Source organism: Silene latifolia, chromosome X (genome assembly GCF_048544455.1).
Source record: "Silene latifolia isolate original U9 population chromosome X, ASM4854445v1, whole genome shotgun sequence".
NCBI classification, from domain to species: Eukaryota; Viridiplantae; Streptophyta; class Magnoliopsida; order Caryophyllales; family Caryophyllaceae; genus Silene; species Silene latifolia.
This window is the reverse complement of record NC_133537.1, coordinates 287,642,290-287,662,065: the sequence shown is the minus strand read 5'-3', so window position 1 is coordinate 287,662,065 and position 19,776 is coordinate 287,642,290. Positions and strand designations below refer to the sequence as shown.

Below are 19,776 nucleotides of genomic sequence, written 5' to 3'. Positions count from 1 at the left end.
TCAACCGAATCGAATCGAACTCGATTCAATCGAATCGAATCGAATGAAGTTGAATCAATCAACTTAATAGAATCGAATCGAATCAATCAACCTATTAGAACTGAAATTAAGTCCAAAAGAACAGGACCTAAGTTCAGTTCATATCCTATAAGTTCAGTTCAGTTCAGATCCTATAAATTCAGATCCGTTTCAGTCCAAAAGAACATGGCTCATCTTAACCTAAACCTGACAAACACGTCAATCAGGTTGGATATGGGCCGGCCGGGTCAGTTTGGTTTTCAAGAATTCAAACCGAGTCGGGTCGAGTCATGTCGGAGGCAGATCATTTTCGAGTTTGTTATTTTCAGTTTGAAATAATAATTATTCGGGTCGGGTCAATTCAGATTTGGGTCAAGTTCGGCTCCTCATTTCGAGTGTGGGGTCAGCTACGGATATCGGGTCCAAGTTATTTGAGTCTAGTTAGTTTTGGTTATTTGAATCTAGTCAGTTTTACGAGCTCTTCTTAACCTACTCGGTATCGACACGATTACACGAGCAACTCGATTTCCAACTCTATAAGAAAAAGTAGGCAATTTAATGGAACGGTCTCCCTATAGACACTACTCACTAGTACTCTCCACTTCTTATCTCTTTATCTCAGAAGAGAATGCAAGTGGTGCCCAATTTTTAGGGTGTGGTGGACACACAACTGACAACACTCGTCACTGGTGATTGGTGAACTACACTGTATGCCATTTCATAATTATATTTAGAAACAAAATTCATTCACATTCACATTTCAATTACTAAAGTAGAGAGAAAAAAAAGGGAGATTTTGCTTAGTAATGTTAATTCAACAACTAGTTTAGAATTCAAAATCAAACAAGAGAAGAAAGTTGGAATCTTTGTTTGGGGGAGATTATGCAAATTCTGCCCACTTTTTTCTGCATAATTAAAGTTTTCTCAATTGGTGGTATATAGGTAGGTTCAACTCGTGTTTTCTTAATCCACTCATTTCATTATACTAATGAGTTCTGCTTTTTAAAGCATTTCCTTTTCTTTTTTATTTATTTATTTATTTATTTATTTGTTGTTTTTTACTTGGGTTTTCAGCTTAGGCTAGGTATATCATGCTTACATTCAATTTTGCAATAGGCGAAAGTTGTTGAGACATTGGAATGTTGCTGTTGCTGAATGCGTTTGTTCTGTTGTTGTTCGTGGGTTTTCAGCAATATTTCCCTTAAATGTCATAATGACTGTCATGTGTGTGTGTGTGTTCGATGTTTGTAGTATAGGTGTTTGTGTTATTGATTTTGTTCTCACAAGCGTTCTTTTACTTTTGCATTATTTAAATGGATTGTGAGTGCCGCCGTTAAAATAATTCGGTGTTAACTAAGAATTTGTGATTTTGTTAATAGTTAAATGAAGTACTGTTGGAGGACTGACAAACCCAAAATAGATGGTAGTTCCTGTATATTAAAAAAAAGCAGTTATAGTGTGTATGCTGCTGATCTTGTAGTATAAAACTCATTTGCACATTGTTAAGGAATTAAGGATAGGAGATTAGGAGATGGTCCTTCTATCTACTCGAAAACACAGCTGAATTTTTTTAATAATAGTGTTGTGCACATAGTCATACCCTTGTTTTAGTTGCCTCATAAACAATATTATCAGCATTACTACTCTAAGTGGGCGTTTTTTTCGGTTGTGGACGTAATATGTACTCTTAAGTGCTTTTTTTTTTTTTTTTTTTTTTTGTCAATGCTGTTTGTTGTCGACTTAACACTCGAAATGCTAGTATGATATAATGAAATTTGTGTTATTTCCCCTTTTTAATGATCATTTGCAGATATTGCAAGGAAAATAGTAATCCAACAAGTGTGCATATTGTTTGCTGAAAAGGGTAGATAATATACTGTTTGGTTATAAGAAACAACCATGTCTGTGCATTTATTATGGGTTATCTCTCCAACCACAGAGCTGTACACTGGCTTTGGCTTAACTGAGTCATTGTCAGCTCATTCAATTTTCGATGGGAGGCCAAGGAGAAGGATGTGTGTTAAGAGACAACATAAGTGGATTTCTTCTTCTTTGAATGTGGAGAAACAAAGAATGAGAGGGGGATTCCCTGTGCTATCGAGCATAGTAGCCAATCCAACAAGGGATGTCACAGTTATGTCGTCCGAGCAAAAGGTGTATGATGTTGTCTTGAAACAGGCAGCCTTGGTAGATAGGGAGTTGAGATCAAGGGATGCTCTTGATCTTGATATTAAACCGGATATTGCTGTTCCTGGGACTCTAAGCTTGCTTGGAGAGGCGTATGATCGGTGTGGTGAAGTTTGTGCTGAGTATGCAAAGACATTTTACTTGGGTAATTATTCTTTCCCCGTTTTCGTTATTGAATTGTTTCAAGGCTGATAATTGTATTTTGCAATACAATTTTCATTATGGGTCATCCGAAAACAACCTCTATGGTTATAACGTACGAATATGACTCTGTACACCCTACCCCATTACTCCATTAGGGTTATGTTGTTTTTGGAAGAACATCGATACGTACGTATTTGAATGAAGATGATATTATCTGAAATGAGAAGTGGTTTCATGCAGCCTAACACCCAAATCACTATTGCAGGAACTCTACTTATGACCCCTGAGAAACGACGGGCTATTTGGGCAATTTATGGTGAGAAAATGCTATGATCATTCTTGATTATCTTCTGATAAATCAAAGTATGAAATATGTATTTGCACGACTTAACCTCATCTTATACTTAACAGAGATTACTGAAAAAGTAAATTTTTATTGATGGCGAGAAAAAATATACGAGTATCGTAATTGTTAATTCAGTTATGTTTTGTAATTAGTAAAACGATTGCCAAGGAGCTTGAGAAGCTTAGCTTATGTTAGGTTTACTTTGATCAGTCAGGGAGGATTCAATCGTATAGCCATGATCGTTTGATCTCTTATAATCAGTGTTTAAAGACCAAACTCAATCACTTCAATTCATTTAAATAATGTGATAATGAAATAATGAATAGGTCACTAAATTTATCAGCTCTTCCTAAATATTGCAAAATAGCAATGGGTTGACGCAGTTATTTGGACAATTTTCGTTATGGGTCATCAAGAAACAGTCACTGTGATGTAAAATATTTTGCTTACATTGACCTTCATAACAAATGCCTTTGAAGCATTAGGGAAATATTGTTGTTGTCGAGTGTAAGCATTTATATTTGCTGTATATTCTGATTATATTTTATTATGCAGTGTGGTGTAGGAGGACTGATGAGCTTGTAGATGGGCCTAACGCTTCACATATCACAGCTACTGCTTTGGATAGGTGGGAATCACGATTGGAAGATCTTTTCAGTGGCTGTCCATTTGATATGCTTGACGCTGCCTTGTCCAACACTGTGGCCAAGTTTCCCATTGATATTCAGGTTTGTTCGTCAGTAAGAGAACATGTCGAAAGTTGCTATGAAAATGAATCCCCTCTACCTTTAATGCGTGTGGCATGGACCATTACATCACAATCCAAGGCTCCCGCCGTTTTCAAGGGAGTCTGATTTATGTAGCCTTACCCCTGTGTTAACTACATCGAGAGGCTGTTTACCCATAACAAATATTTAGTCAAGAATTGCATCAAATGACTACTTCAGAATAACAAGGGCAACTAGTTTCGTCAGCCGTCTTGTTTTATTCAATCATAAAGCAGTATCAAAGAACAGTGAGCCTTTGCCTTGATTGGTATTGGGGAATAAATGAGAAATGAAATACCCTCTTGAAAATTGTAAACTTTGACTATTTGCTATCCACTTAGCATTGCCTCTTCCTTTACTGTGATTACGTACTTTCGTGAGCCATAGTTAAGCTGGAGATTTCAGACTGAAAAGGTACCCCAGACACTTTGCTTCTGAAATTCCTGACATTGGTGCTTCTTTGTTCATGGATTCTGGTTCCTGACTTCGTGTGTCTTATGTTGGCAGCCATTTAAAGATATGATCGAAGGAATGAGGATGGATCTGAGAAAATCAAGATACGAGAACTTCGATGAGCTGTACTTGTATTGTTATTATGTTGCTGGCACAGTTGGGTTGATCAGTGTTCCTGTTATGGGGATAGCACCCGAATCAAAGGCAACAACAGAAACTGTGTACAATTCTGCTCTAGCTCTAGGGATCGCAAATCAGCTTACCAACATACTGAGAGATGTTGGAGAAGAGTAAGTACTAAATACATTGATGACATAGTCTTTAATCTTCACCGTCTTAGGTCTATTACTGTTTTCATCACTCATCCATCACTTGTCTCTTTGTGATATAGCTTAATTTTGTGAACATATCTGAAATGCTGTTGGTTAATTAGGTTGAAACTGGATTATAATATCAAACTGGCCTCACTAGGTAATATAATTTAATTATACTTCGACACTTCACACTGAAGCTACTTGTCGCTTGTTGATGCGAAATTCAAATTAAACACGACTAGATGCTCAAAACAATTATTAGGCCTAAAACATGAAAAGTTTGCACTAAATAGCCATTGGCCCGTGTCTGCCACATCAGACACTTGTTAACTGAGTCCAAGGTCTTAAATCTCAGTTCAAGACTGGATCTCGTCATTGATTTCACTGCATCAGTCATCGCACCCCCGATCTTAGGTTGTGCTGCAGCTGATAACGCTTCAAAATGAGGACGTAGTAACCTTAACCGTGATAACTCCGTCGAGCCTAAGTAACGTAGGCAAAATTATGTGGGTCTGAAACAAGGTTTGTACGACCATGTATGTGTTTTGGTCTTCTATACATTTGAAAATCTCCTTTTGACATTAGAATAAATTGATTGTGACGTTGTGAGAACTCATTTGATTTCTTGTTCAGTGCAAGGAAAGGAAGAGTATATTTGCCGCAAGATGAGTTGGCACAGGCGGGTCTTTCCGATGAAGACATATTTGTCGGAAAGGTTACTGACAAATGGAGAAATTTCATGAAAAAACAGATCAAGCGAGCTAGGACTTTTTTCGATGAAGCGGAAAGAGGAGTTGCAGAGCTCAGTCCAGCAAGCCGATGGCCAGTAAGCATCAACGGCTCTGCCCAATTTAACCATTAAAACTAGCTCCTATTACGAGTCTGCCCACGTATGTGTCCCATGGTAAAAGATAATAAAAGAGTTGAGCAACGAGTTACTTGACCCCATTGCGAAGTGGTTTTGGGAAGGAACCTCTTTGAGGTTACAAAGTTAAAAGAGTGTGGCCTCGACCAATTTTGTGTGTAATTTTAACTAACAAATAATCATTTATCCTTTCAAGTTTACAGTCGATCCCATTGTTAGTAAGGATCTCTAAGGTGATCGTATTTTGCAGGTTTGGGCGTCGCTGCTTCTTTATCGTCAGATACTGGACGAGATTGAAGCGAATGACTACAACAACTTCACAAAGCGGGCTTACGTTAGCAAAGCAAAGAAATGGCTAGCATTGCCGTTTGCTTATGCCATGTCCATGATGCATTTGAAAACGCCATCTAGTCTTGCCAAGGCATAGAGCTCTAACAACTAACCTTGATGGAGTGGATCATACTGTAAATCAAAAACTCTGTGTATATACTAAACTATATTCTTAATGCATTGACCATTTATTAGTTTCAATAATAGGGTGTACCTAAAGTTGTTTATACGAAGCAATCAGGAGCATAATTCCCTACTAAGAAGCTGAAGAACCAAGATTTACTACTAGAAGAATTACACGTCTTGATTTGGTTCTTTTTTTTTTTTTTTGAAAGCGGGAGATGATCAATGTTGCACTCGTTTTCTCACTTTTCAAACTGTTAAGTTTTAAGAAGTAGAACTAGTTTTGTGACCCGTGAAATTCACGGGTTGTTCTGTTTCTACTGTAATACTTTAGTGATTTAATACAATAACATACTACGATAAATTCAATATACGGTTTTCATGTTTTAAGGGCTGTATAAATTCAATTAGTATTTTATACAACAGTTTATTAGAAATTAAAATTTCATACATTAGATATACTAAGATACCCCTATCAAAACTAAAGTAACTCAATGCAAGCTAAAATAAATTAATAATATAAGTATTCATATAATCAAATTAAACAAAACTATATTATCAAACAAAGATCCCCAAAGATAGAGCACCCTCACAAATTAGATATCAAAATTTCATCAACAATTCTGAAAATAACATAAAACACACAATTAGAAATGTTATGACAAAACTAACATTTCACACCCCCATAAAATTGAAGCTAATACAATAATAAATTGCGGAACTAAATTTTAAAGCAGCAACAACTTAAACAACAGTTGGATCATTATTGCCGAATACTCAGTAGGTCTCATGAGAGACCGTCTCCCACTAATTTAGTGGGAGACATAATAGGGAAAAAAGAAATTCAGTGGGTCCCTCGTCCCATCATGTGAGAGGTCTCTCAATAACGCTATTGAGAGACCGTTTCTCCGAAGTTTTTGTGATATTTCAAAATATATATAATAAATGCTCAAAAAATTATTAATCATCCACGATTCCATGTTGATGTCATCAATCTTTATGTAAAATATAGTTGTTTAAGCAATCTTAGTATTTCACTTCTCCTTATAATCTTCTTTCTTCAATAAATCATACCTATTAAAAAAAAGTAACACAATAATAGTGGAATTTGTTTTATGCAATATTATCGTTATTAACTTAGTTTCACCTTAAGTAATGAAAAAAAGAGGGAATGACAATCAAATCGTAGAGATGTAAGTATATTTACCTTGGAATAGCTTAACACAATAAATAATCTTGATAGCACCTAAATGAGAACAAAACAAACACATACGCGAAATTGAAAATGTGATGAACACTTCATAACCCAATGAAACTTCCAATAAAAAAATAAAAAAAATTAGTTAATAATATCGGTGACACATACCATTCTACTAACAATAAAGATAAGAATTTTTTTTGCTTACAAATTTTGTCTTCCATAAAAAATATATAAACAATTGATGATGCATTTTATGGCTATTAAATATTATTTTTTCATTATTATCAAATTTAATATAGGTATAAATAAAGATCAAGTTCATATCTTTTGAGCATCCATTTTTCATTATTATGAAGTTTAATATAAACATAAATATGGGAAAATGAGAAATGGTATGTAAAAGGTTTGCATTATTATTATTATTATTATTATTATTATTATTATTATTAATTTTTTTTTCTTACAAACTCCACTTTGCATGAAAGTCGTTTAAAAAGTTATCTTGTATATGTAATTAAAATATGACATATTGATGATTATAGATATTTTGGTTTTCCTTTTAATTATATTTATAAATTTGTAGATATTAGTAGCTTTATAATCCAAATTATTAGATTTTTTATTTACTACATATCAGACCTTTTAGCTACTATCTTTATGGTTAAAGAGGAGTTAGATGAACAAATTGAATGATTTAAATGATGAGAGTAAATTCTTAATTTATTTTTATAATTTAAATCATGATCTTATGGTTTCCACACAAAAATAAATATTACTAAACCTTATAATGAGTTTTAATAAATTTATTAAAGTAGCCTTAATATTAACAATATAAATTAATAGAATTTAATTATGATAATCCTACATGGCAAAAAATTAAATGTATGAAGTTGCCTTTTAACTATATAGTTAAAATATGACATATTGATGGTGATAGATATTTTGGTTTTCCTTTTAATTATATTTATAAATTTGTAGATATTAGTAGCTTTATAATCCAAATTATTAGATTTTTTAATTACTATATAAGACCTTTTAGCTACTATATTTATGGTTAAGGAGGAGTTAGATGAACAAATTGAATGATTTAAATGATGAGACTAAATTCTTAATTTATTTTTATAATTTAAATCATGATCTTATGGTTCCACACAAAAAAAATATTACTAAACCTTATAATGAATTTTAATAAATTTATTAAAGTAGCCTTAATATTAACAATATAAATTAATAGAATTTAATTATGATAATCCTACATGGCAAAAAAATTAAACGTAATGCACGCGTGGCTTTTTCTTCGTCTATGTGGCTTTGTCTACTTAACCTTTTAAGGTTACCCTTTTAATATAATTTTATAGATATATTAAAAAAAATGTGTTGCTGATTAACACCAAAATCTTGATAAAGATTCTTTTTTTTCCCTTAACTTTGAATCTTCGTATAAAATTTCAGAGTAACAATTCTTTCTCAATACAACTCGAGTTGGTAATCCAAAAAAAACTATACATCAAATGTTGCACAAAATCTCATTACAGACGGCACATATCCGTCTATAATTAAAGACGAACAAAATATAATACCACATTCTTAATAGGATAAACAATAAATCACTTTTAAACTATTTGATTCGTCTTTAATTATAAACGGATATATCGAATCTGTCATGTGAAAGGCCCAAGCTATCACAATGTAGTAGATCAAACCCGATTTAGCAGGGTCCCACAGATGGGGAAGTCATAAAATTTTATAGATATATTAAAAAAAATGTGTTGCTGATTAACACCAAAATCTTGATAAAGATTCTTTTTTTTCCCTTAACTTTGAATCTTCGTATAAAATTTCAGAGTAACAATTCTTTCTCAATACAACTCGAGTTGGTAATCCAAAAAAACTATACATCAAATGTTGCACAAAATCTCATTACAGACGGCATATATCCGTCTATAATTAAAGACGAACAAAATATAATACCACATTCTTAATAGGATAAACAATAAATCACTTTTAAACTATTTGATCCGTCTTTAATTATAAACGGATATATCGAATCTGTCCATAGCAAGACTAGCTGCCAATGTAGTAGATCAAACCCGATTTAGCAGGGTCCCACAGATGGGGAAGTCATAAAATGAGAATCCTGAAGACTACTAGAAGGGCGTACCACCAAAAATGGCTAGACTGCAACTCCTGCAATGGCAACCAAACCCCAACCTTGTTAAACATCACTTTATCTCTCCTTCCATCACATTTCCCAACCCCTTTAAATCCATCATCAACACTCGCTCTCGCAAACTCTCTTCTTTCGCCGCTTCTCATCAATTTAAACAGGTTTATTTATTATTACTGTTTTCTTCAATTACATAATATATAGGATTTTCTCAAGATGTTAATTTTTCTATTCAATGTAGTTCTCGATGCAATTTCCACTTCGGGTCACTCCGAAACTACACCCTCTTTGTGGGTGTTTGCTAACACAAGTGTAAGGCCGCGTACATCCGACCCCCTTACCTCGCAATTTGCAGGAGGCACTGGGATAATGAATGTTGTTGATTGTTTTTAGTGGATATGCAGAGTTGCTGTAAGAATGAATCAAGTGGGTCCATTGTTGGGGATTTACTGGATTATCTTAACGAGTCTTGGACCCAGTTTCATGCTACTGGTATTATCCTTTTTCTACTATCTCTATTTTTAATTTTTATTTTCTGGGATTATTCTGCAATTTTTATTAGGTTTGAATTTGAATACTATCTATTCTATGTTTTTCTTGAGCAAAACTCATCTAACTTTTTGTACAATTTCAATTGAATATCTACTTCAATGATTATTTTTTGCACTTTGTTTTATGTCCAAGAATGTTGTTAAATTAGAAACCTCATATCAGGAAAGTGGGAAATGCCCAAAATCTCATGGGCCAAAATGTAATTCCTGAAATCGTAAGGCGTATAAGTGGGAATTACTCTACTTTGTGCAAACAGCGCCATGATAACAATCTCCAACTTAGGTCATGGCGACTATTGTCAATGAATTTACCGACTAAGCTAGTCTACATTTGCTATTTAGGAGTATATATGTCTGTGAGAATGTCATTTGTATCTGCACAAGTTTTGTATATAACTGTTTTCCATGTAAAACACCATTCTAATTTCTAATTTATGCAAGTTACGGAAACACATTTTTTTTACAGGGATGTTTGGGTGAATTAGCATGTTTTTACAATAAGACTTGTTTAAAACATGTAAAACCGCCTTTGCACTAAGTACAGTATACGTGTTTTGTTTAAACATTAAAACCCTCTTCGTGTATTTATGTCATCAAGTCGTAGACAGATACTGATCCTTTTGCTTTAGATCAATTGGAAAAAAATAACTAATTTGTGGGGCCGTGGCCAGAAGGTGACATAGGTCCGATTTCTTATACCTGATGGAAGTGGGAGCCAGCCAGCACTAGGGTAGAATGTTATTCAATGGTTTGAACCTAGATAAATGGTGGATTCTATGTGCCTGGGCAATAGTAGCAACCAACAAATTCATCTTAAGTGATAGTTGTTGTATCATCCTCGAAAAATGATGGGGGTGAAGACTAGCTGAAACATACTCTTAGTAGAAATGAAATTGGGTAAAATCTTCAAAAAAAAAATGTCCTGCGCGTTTAAAGTTTTTAGACACTTCTATTTGATTTGGTCTCTTATTTTATGTTAGATTGGTTTGAACTTGCATGTCAACTTGGCTTGCTTAAGAGTTGTATATTGCTCAACATTCCGAATAGAAGAATTCGTACATAGTTACCTAGATAGGACTTGTCATATGTGGTGGTTGATAATGAATAGGATTTGCAAAAAGATCCACTTTGCCTGATCAGGAAGGATGTTTAATTAACTGTGTAGAAGGGGTATATAGGACTTGGAAGTCCACATTAACTATGTTTGGAATAGAGATTTATCATTTTAAGTCTTCTCATTGCACAAATTAACCTTTTGTGCAATGTATAATTATAATCCTAAAAGCTTCTTGATTCTGCAATGTATTTACTTTCCATTGCTAAGTCAATGGAATAGAAACCATCTGAGACTGTGTTTGTTTTAATATTGTTCTCCCTTTTCTGTGACTAAATATCGTGTGTTTTTGTTTTTCGGTTTAATGAGTTGTCAACTGTAAATGAAGTGCACCTAGGCAACCGAATTTCATTTATGCTTGTCCAAATTTTAAACCTCATTTGCGGAATTTACTTCTTCAGCTAAATTTTTTTACTTCATGTTAAATGATATCTTGAACAAGAGGCAAACTTTTGTTCTGCTATAGAACTAAGGCCTAGACTCTATAACTGAAGAACAGGAGTTTAATCAGTAAACACCACTTCTCCTGCCAATAATGTTGTAGCTTTATGTGCACTGGATGTTAAGTGTAAATTTATTAGTCTATACAAGTCCTCTCTTAACACCATAAAGTCTAACTTGCAGCTGAAGCAAAGAGGCAACTGCTTTCTGCTGGCTTCGACTTGCTGGATGAGAGTGAAGAATGGGACCTAAAGCCTGGTGGTCGATACTTTTTCACAAGAAATATGTCTTCTTTGGTTGCTTTTGCTGTAGGTGAAAAGTAAGTTTGAGTTATGTTTGTTTAGCGTCAACTGGCCCGAATCCAATGATAGGTGATTAGTTCAACTAGTGTAAACTTGTCCTCGTTGTCATGCATGTTCAAACCAATCCAATGTTATATTTGTTCAGTGTGAGTTTTTCCTTCTTGTCATCAGTACCATATGATTTCAGACCTTGGACTTACTTTGTACTGGTAGGCACAGCAGCAAAAACCTTGCAAGAATCATCATTTGAAACCGTCAATGACAAGTAAATACTAAAGAGAAAAGAAAGGAAAACATGAATTTTTTTTATATATATTAAATAGTCAACGTTGCCTCTCTGTGGATGACGGGTAAATCAGAAATGCAAAATCAAACTCTGAAGTCTGAACTAAAGGCTACAGTTTGTCTTTGTAGGTACAGCCCAGGCAATGGATTTCATGTTATTGCAGCCCATACTGACAGCCCTTGTTTAAAACTAAAACCAATATCAGCATCGTCAAAAGCAGGCTATCAAATGGTTAATGTGCAGACCTATGGAGGTGGTTTGTGGCACACTTGGTTTGACAGAGACTTAAGTGTAGCGGGAAGGGTTATACTGAGAAGTGTTGATGGTTCCTTCAGTCATCGACTTGTGAAAGTTACGAGACCTTTGTTGCGTGTACCTACATTGGCCATTCATCTCGATCGGTCTGTTTCTTCTCTGACTACTTCACTGCTATGTAATTACATATTAATCATTCTGCTCAGAAATAAACTTCGTTCTTTGTTTTGCACAAATTAAGGAACAAAGAATATGTGTACGGAAATTAAAGTTGCTGAATGATGCAGTTCTGAAGCTATAATCACCACAAATAACATTCTAAAAATGAAAGATTTGAAGTAGGAATTTTATTGATTGACAGAGGGAGTCCCTTAATTTGTGAATGCTATTTGTTCTTGCGTTCTTGTCAAAGATCCTCTCTCTCTTATCAAACAATCATGCGAAAGCATTTCTTGAAATTAGAATCTTAAACTAATTCCACACCCTCTCAGATTGTGTGGCTTTTGGAACCTTTTCCATTGAATATTCGTAATTGTTTTCTGTTTTTTATCCTCTTTATTTTCCAGAACAATAAATCAAGATGGCTTTAAGCCTAATCTAGAAACACAACTCGTTCCACTGCTGTCCACAAGATTTGAGGACTTACAATCAGAGTCAACAAACAAAGATTCTATATCACCTTCAAAAGCCTGGCACCATCCAGAGCTTCTCAAGGTAACTACTGATTTTACCAGTTAGTCAGCTTCATTGTTAATGTGCTCTTCATGAAGTAGCAGATAGTTAAATCCCAGGCCTGCCCTGGTACTAGCCAGATAATCTTGTTAGGATCATTGGAGAAAAAGTGTGGTGAACTTGTTAAGATGTCAATATATACTGCCTTACAAAGACATTGTTATAGCACCGTTACTGTCGTTATCAGTTGCCTTATACAAGTTATAAAAGATTCGTTCAAATTCTATGCCATTGATCGTATTTCATGGACTTTAATTTTGTTTCGAGTAAATTCATATAATCATCAAACACTTAAGAGTCTTGCTCCCTCTTTCCTAGCCAATAGTTTATATATTTTATTTTGGTCTGTCCTAATCAATAGTTTATGCTCCCTTTTTAGGAATGTTTTGTGTCAGAGAAAATGAGTGCAGAATTTTCTACCTCATTTGTGTGTGTTTACCTGAAATTGGAATTAGAAAAAAACGTAAACTATTGGCTTGGACACAGGGGTATACATGTGCAAAAATTACAGAATGTCGTGGAACCTTTAGCCACACTGCTAACCCTCAACATGTATGACTGTTACAGTTGAGTTTAAATAATTAGCCATCCATCCCAGCTAAGATTTTTTTGTAGTAAAATTAATTTTGTTCTTCGGTTTCTCACTTTCTCATTCATGCCTGTAAAATTTGTTTTGCAGGTTCTGTCAGACGAGCTGGATTGCAACGTTGATGACATAATCACCATTGAGCTTAATGTTTGTGATACGCAACCTAGCTGTCTGGGTGGCTTAAATAATGAGTTTATATTTTCTGGAAGACTAGACAATCTTGCGTCTAGTTTCTGTGCACTGAGAGCGCTTGTTGACTCTTCTTCATCTCCTGAAGATTTATCCAATGAAGATACCGTACGAATGGTTGCTTTATTCGACAATGAAGAGGTAATGATTGTTCGACTAGCATGATTCTTTCTATGTACAAGGAAGGGTGCAATTACATTACTATATAATCCTTTTTTTATGAATGAGTGTAACGTAAGATATGAAGATGGAGAAACAATCCATGACACTATACGGAGAAAGGATTGTGATGCTTGTATCTGCTTATGCTAATATATATCATCATGCTAAGGAATGACAAAGCTTTATCAATGTAGGCAGTTCTATCTTATCTTGAATAATGTGGCTTATGTTTGTTGTCGTAGATATATTTCACTGTTGCCTAACTGTTGTTATCCCAAGAGTTTTGGTTCTTGCTTGTTCTCTTGGTTGTCAATATGGACTATGGAGGAATTCATCTTTTATTTCTTCCGTTTGTAGCTTGTAATAGACTATTGTTTAAAAAGGTGGTAACTGGTAACAGATGAATGTCTCTGGTAACAGAGATGAATTTCTTATTCCCTTGCTTGCAACTTTTTCAAAGTGATATACTTTTGCCTTTTTTTTTCTTCTCTACCCGTGGCTTTTAAGTTGTTTTTGCACCAAGTCTTTTACTCCTTCCTTTCAAATCATTTCTATGCGTTTGTTCAAATTATGTGAGAGGAATTTTGAACAAACGAGTGGAAATGATTTGACATAAGGGAGTGCTACCTAATTTTTATTAGTAGTTTAGAAGTATCTAGGTTGCAGTTGCTTGTATGAATATATAATGTCTACTTTAATGCTTCTAGGTGGGGTCAAACTCAATTCAGGGCGCTGGTGCACCAACCATATTCCAAGCTATAAGACGCATAATTAGCTGCTTGGCAGATGACAAAGTTAGTGAAGGAGTTGTGGAACGAGTAATTCGGCAATCATTTTTAGGTAAATTATGACATGTAACATATCAAAAAGAATTACGACTGCCTTGCCATTTTTCCATTGATGAATGTGTTAGTTTTTGAGATTTTTGTACAAGCTTCTGCAAAAGGGTGAATTTAAGGAGAAGCTCATCAGTACCCAAAAACATAAATACTTCTCAGAAAACTCCCATTAGATGTAATTTCTCTTTGTTGATCTCTGTCTTCATGAGAAGTAAGTGGGTTCCAAGACTCTTAAACAGCTGAAAGTACACGTCATTGTTTCTGTTACTTTCCATACAACCATTATGTTGACTTGAAAGTATACTCAAATGCATGCATCAGTTTCTGCTGACATGGCTCATGGAGTTCACCCGAATTTCATGGACAAACATGAAGAAAACCATCGGCCAAAATTGCAGAAGGGGCTCGTAATCAAACACAATGCCAATCAGCGTTATGCTACCAGTGGAGTGACGGCTTTTCTTTTTAAAGAAGTTGCAAAAGTCCACAACTTACCTACCCAGGTACTTTTTTCCCTTCAATATTAATTATGAGCTGTTTATGTGCCCTTTTCTATTCATAAGGGTGACTGCGTTTTGGTAACTACCCTTCCAGCTGTATTCATTTAGTGATCCATCCACTCACGCAATAGATATGAGACCAATAATCATTAAGGAGGACACAGACTACCAGTGTCATCTCTAATAGTCAGCCTTGTATATGGAGACATGATTCCTAATTTCTTGAGGAGCAGATGGCAGGGTTTCCTTGCAATCTGTGGTGATATGGTTCAACGGGTACTCATTGGGATGAGGGAAGAGAGAATGCCAGTGTAAGCGAGATAAAAAAGGGGTGCATAGAGAGGAATAAAGCATGAAGAGTTGTCACAAGAAAATACTATAATGGTGCAACTTATTCTTTTATTCTCGCATTATCCTTTTATGTTGTCTCTGTGGTGCTCTTTTGTATGCTGTTGGTAATGCACGGAGAAAGAAGTGAATAAGCTGGATTACATAGTGATGTGGCACTCAAGTAAAACTATAAAAGGCTGTGGTAGCAGATACAAGTTATTATTGAATTTCGTTGCACTTTATCATTAGAACATCTTGAAAGGCTTTAAAATGGTGCTTTTAGGCATATGAAACAGTTAGCATCTATTTGAATCACTTTTCGTTGCGTTATTTCAAACGAATGAAAATAATTGTCAAGATATGCAAAGAAGCCTACTCTGTAGTATTTACTTAAAGCTAACATTTCAGGAGACCTCATGATAGACAGTTAATTTACTTCCATTGTGGTGGTTTTTACTTTTGTATACAGGCATCACACCCTTAGGGTCTGTTTGGATACCAATTTAGGAGGGAAGGTGAGGGGAGGGGGTGTGAGGGGTGGAAGGTGAGGGGAGGGGAGGGGATGGAAAATGAATTGTGGTTGTTTGGATAACATAATTGATGAGAGGGAGATGGGAGGGGGAAGGAGGGAGATGGCATATTAGATGGAAAATAGATGGAAAATGCCGATAGGATATGATGAATAATAAAAATAATAGAGTCCATACAAAGTTTTCCTTCCAAATCTTGCCATTGTAGGAAAGATTATAGTTTGTTCTATAGGAGGGAAAATAAATCCTCTCAATTCCCTCCCCTTCCATTTCCCTCCTTCCATATTTTGTATCCAAACAAAGGAAATTGAATCCCTCCCTTTCCCTCCCCTCCTCTTCCCTCCAATTCCCTCAATCCAAACGGACCCTTAGTGTCTTTTTGAACACTTGCGTCACTCCCTTGGTGTGTTTTTGTACATGCGTGTCTCCTCCTTGATGACCTATATTAGATGTTGCCTAGTACTTATTAAAAACAAATGTCGTTTGACTTGCTTGATTAAATGCTCATCTCCTATAATGCAAGTGTTGCAATCTCGATACCTTCATTAGTTCATTTAAAAACTAGAACTGGCCTATTCACAAACATGACATAAAGGTCCCTATTGATCCATGATCTAGTGGTGGGTAATGGAATAATAATTATGATTTTGTACCTAAACAAAGGGTTTCTTAGTTGGGTCTGTTGGAATGGATTTGATCCATTCTAGTTTTCGGTTTGGTGATGATCCGACACTCCCTCTCCCCTAGGTTTCAAAATTCATTTCTCTCTACAAATATAAAGTGAACCAAACAACTACTAGGAGGTATGGGGTTCTAAATCCTTGCCTCCATGGTATCTCACATTCCATTTCAACTTCTTGAATTAAACATCCCCCAAGTGTTTCTTCATATTCATTGGAATAGTGTTTAGTGTAGTGTATAATCTAATGGCTTTTTAGCTTTTTGGTGTGTACTTGGATTGAAAGGAACCATTGTAGATTTGGTGATATTGCTTTCACATATCAAGATTTTAAATTTCGCTTTTTAAAGTTATTTTACTGTGGGGTTAAGTGCTCCACTCCTACGAAAACTTGAACTTTGTCTTTTTGTTTATACTATTATTACTCGGGAGAGTTTTAAGAGCTTGAGCATCTAGCGATTTTTCTGTGTGTGGATGTCACCCCCTTAGTGCGCTATTTATTGACATTTGACTTTTGAATTTCTCACAACCGCATTTAATGGCTGATTTTGAGATCCAGATTGAACATGATAATCTAATACCGTGGTTATGGACTTATGGGATTCTATTCTATAGTGAATCTTCGATCTGGTAACAGTAGGTCATGTACTCATATGCCCTATTCCGAAATTGTTATTTCCTTGTCATCTTACTAATGGTTAAAAGCTTTGCTGTATTTGTTTCATATATGTCCATATTCTTTTGAAGTTCACGGAAGAACAAACAATACTTGAATATGAGCGAGCTGTCTGCTGCCTGTTCTGTAAACTTTTTGTCTTTTTTTTTTTTTTTTTTTTTTTTTGTATTTAAGTCTCTCTCGACCTAAAATATGATTGAAACTTTATGCTTGCCTTCTCTTTAGGAATTTGTGGTGAGAAACGACATGGGGTGTGGATCCACCATTGGCCCAATACTCGCTACTGGTGTGGGGATCCGAACTGTTGATTGCGGCATCGCCCAGCTTTCCATGCACAGGTATCAAATTTTATTTTAATCCTATGACATTGCTGACTAAAAGTTGGGCACTCTATTCACTTAGAATTACTACTACCTTTGCTAGTATCTCAGAGAAGAATGGGACTCCCACTCACTTGAGACTTGAGTGTGTAATGGAGTGAATCCAAGTAAAAAAACATGTTCCGTCTAAGCCGGCAATTCGGCAAATATGTGTTTCTTGGAACAATTTTGTATGTAAGCATATGCAAGTGGATTAGAGAGTTCCACATGAAAATGCCTTGAAAGGAAACGGAAACTATTATGTAGGATGGGAGTAAAATGGAATGTGTAAACAATCAGCTTGATTAATCAATCTAAGGAAGCACTTGTATAGTTATATACTCCCATGTTGTTGAAAATGCAGTGTGAGGGAGATATGCGGGAAGGAAGACATAGACTTTGCCTATAAACATTTCAAAGCTTTTTACGAGACATTTTCTAGCATTGACAGAAAATTAGCTGTTGATTAATAATAGGTTTTTATTGTCCATCTCAGCATTCTAATGTGTTTACAGAGATGCTGATTAATAAATATACATGGCGCTTTATGATTTATGAATCTTACGGAGTACTCCTCCTATAATGTTAGATGGATTAAGTGTTAGTGTTACTACTACGAAGTACATTGGTATCCTTATTGGCTGCTGTCAAAGTTGTGGTCAGGATGTTGTCCTATTTGGGCTATATCTATAAATGGATCGCTAGGTAATACGGAGTACAATAACATTACTCGTAAACTTAGAAAGATATTGGAGAACAAAATAGGGAAACTGCGGAGAAAAGTAGCGAGATTAAATGCTAATACTCTGATATGCTTCTAACTAACTCACAATATTAGCTTATTTATATTCAATACAATGAAATAAGGAGCGTTATGGATTCATACTCCGTATTAATCTTGTTAGTACCCGTACAGCAAGCCCTTGCGATGATATTATAATATCCCATACGGTATAAGGTAAGCTATTAGACTAAGTAATACCATAAACACGACAACCATATCTAGTGCTACAAAGCCAAAATTTTAACACGGTGAGACGGCCACCAACAACCACCATCCCTTGATACGATCTAAATTTAAGACGGAAATAAAAAGGATAGAAATGCAGTTGTTCGACCGCAAGGATCGATAGGCTACCCCAATAATAGAATTGTGGTGAATTAATCACCTAAATTTCATTATAACAAATGAGATTAATCTCACAAGTTCATTCATATTCATAAAATTCATTAATTACCCATTACAACTTACTAATAATAGCGTTGAACCCACCAAGGTCATTAATAATTCTCGTCATATCAAGTCCATCTGTTATTTCAAATTCCGAAACCATGACTCTGATAGATGAAGCAACATCAAAGCATTGATACTAGGTTTACCTGAGGTATACATGTGCCTACATGTAGCATCAGACTACATTTTTCCAAGTTAGAGGATTTTTCTATTGTTTGAAGCACAAACAATATAAATCTGAGTTGATTGAACTCATTATCAACAGTCTTAATTGGTCCACCAGGATCGAAGATTAATTTCGACATGTCTTGTTAGAACACCAAATGTAGCTATCACACGCAGGATAAATTTATTTTGGGAAGTCTAGCAGAACCTCAAGTTCCTAAAATAGACGCTCCACATATCAGCATGGCCATGGTAGTTAGATGTGACGTTCATCAATATATGGTGTCTAATAGCAGAAGGAAGTAGGCAATAAGCATCAATGTTCTGGATTGTAAGGGAGCTGAAATGTATTTTTGAGTCCTTCCGTCCAAATTAATCCAACCAATAATTTACCCCAGCTATGTAACTCCTTATAGTTTAACTTGTGGCTTCCACTCGTTTATCACCCCAACACAATACTTCATATAAAGATGCAAAAGTAAAACACACTGGAGAATATTGAGCCGGACATCATAGTGCACACACCACCTTCTAAGGCCATATTCTTCTGACGCCACAATACCTCATCTCATTTTTTGTATCAGTACATGGGGAAAAAGGCTTAGTGGTCACCTGAAACAATGAACATCCAGCATGTAGTGTGACCTTATATTGGGGCATTAAACCCAAAATGAGACCAGCTTTAATGTCTAGAGGCGAAGGTATGAATAACCATGCTCCATTTGAAAAGATATCAACCAAATGGGTGAAGCTTGAGTGGTCCGGTCATTATGCTCGGTTGAGGTCATCTCGTTGACGTATTATGTTAAGCCCCTCGTTTGCAACTACAACATCCAGTATGGGACCATGTAACAAGGGAGAATGTGGATGGGGGCAATTCATCTCGCACCTTGCTTGGATTATTTTCATTGTTGATCATTGCAACTTG

The 19,776-nt window shown here is 35.3% G+C and overlaps 2 protein-coding genes across 6 annotated transcripts; both read left to right on the top strand.

Annotated features, from left to right (window-relative positions):
- The first annotated feature begins 530 nt into the window (after positions 1–530).
- On the top strand, positions 531–5,937 carry LOC141616835 (phytoene synthase 2, chloroplastic). 2 transcript variants are annotated; one of them, XM_074433994.1, is made up of 7 exons: positions 531–960; positions 1,958–2,350; positions 2,615–2,665; positions 3,251–3,423; positions 3,970–4,205; positions 4,863–5,055; positions 5,345–5,937. In XM_074433994.1, exons 2-7 carry the CDS (start codon positions 2,032–2,034, stop codon positions 5,519–5,521), a joined length of 1,149 nt encoding a protein of 382 aa, XP_074290095.1. In that variant the 5' UTR covers positions 531–960; positions 1,958–2,031; the 3' UTR covers positions 5,522–5,937. The 2 variants fall into 2 exon arrangements, with proteins under 2 accessions (XP_074290095.1, XP_074290092.1); XM_074433991.1 differs by having other exon boundaries at positions 537–960; positions 1,829–2,350.
- A 2,908-nt stretch (positions 5,938–8,845) lies between these two features.
- Positions 8,846–19,520, top strand: LOC141616834 (putative aspartyl aminopeptidase). Of its 4 annotated transcripts, none has more exons than XM_074433987.1 (10): positions 8,846–9,076; positions 9,320–9,407; positions 11,205–11,340; positions 11,738–12,010; positions 12,431–12,578; positions 13,276–13,515; positions 14,244–14,376; positions 14,697–14,878; positions 17,316–17,428; positions 17,814–18,060. In XM_074433987.1, the coding sequence occupies exons 1-10, from the start codon at positions 8,918–8,920 to the stop codon at positions 17,917–17,919; spliced, it is 1,578 nt and encodes a 525-aa protein (XP_074290088.1). In that variant the 5' UTR covers positions 8,846–8,917; the 3' UTR covers positions 17,920–18,060. The 4 variants fall into 4 exon arrangements, with proteins under 4 accessions (XP_074290088.1, XP_074290089.1, XP_074290090.1 ...); XM_074433988.1 differs by lacking the exon at positions 17,814–18,060 and adding an exon at positions 19,433–19,520 and having other exon boundaries at positions 8,884–9,076; XM_074433989.1 differs by having other exon boundaries at positions 8,906–9,076; positions 9,309–9,407.
- Positions 19,521–19,776: the final 256 nt, after the last annotated feature.

Excerpts from the sequence above, each read along its gene's own strand:
- LOC141616835 (XM_074433991.1), top strand. The coding sequence starts at position 1,918 with ATGTCTGTGCATTTATTATGGGTTATCTCTCCAACCACAGAGCTGTAC. Across the intron at positions 2,351-2,614 it reads TGCAAAGACATTTTACTTGG|GAACTCTACTTATGACCCCT; the intron begins GTAATTATTCTT and ends TCACTATTGCAG. Across the intron at positions 2,666-3,250 it reads GGCTATTTGGGCAATTTATG|TGTGGTGTAGGAGGACTGAT; the intron begins GTGAGAAAATGC and ends TTTATTATGCAG.
- LOC141616834 (XM_074433987.1), top strand. The coding sequence starts at position 8,918 with ATGGCTAGACTGCAACTCCTGCAATGGCAACCAAACCCCAACCTTGTT. Across the intron at positions 12,011-12,430 it reads TTGGCCATTCATCTCGATCG|AACAATAAATCAAGATGGCT; the intron begins GTCTGTTTCTTC and ends TTTATTTTCCAG. Across the intron at positions 17,429-17,813 it reads GCCCAGCTTTCCATGCACAG|TGTGAGGGAGATATGCGGGA; the intron begins GTATCAAATTTT and ends TTGAAAATGCAG.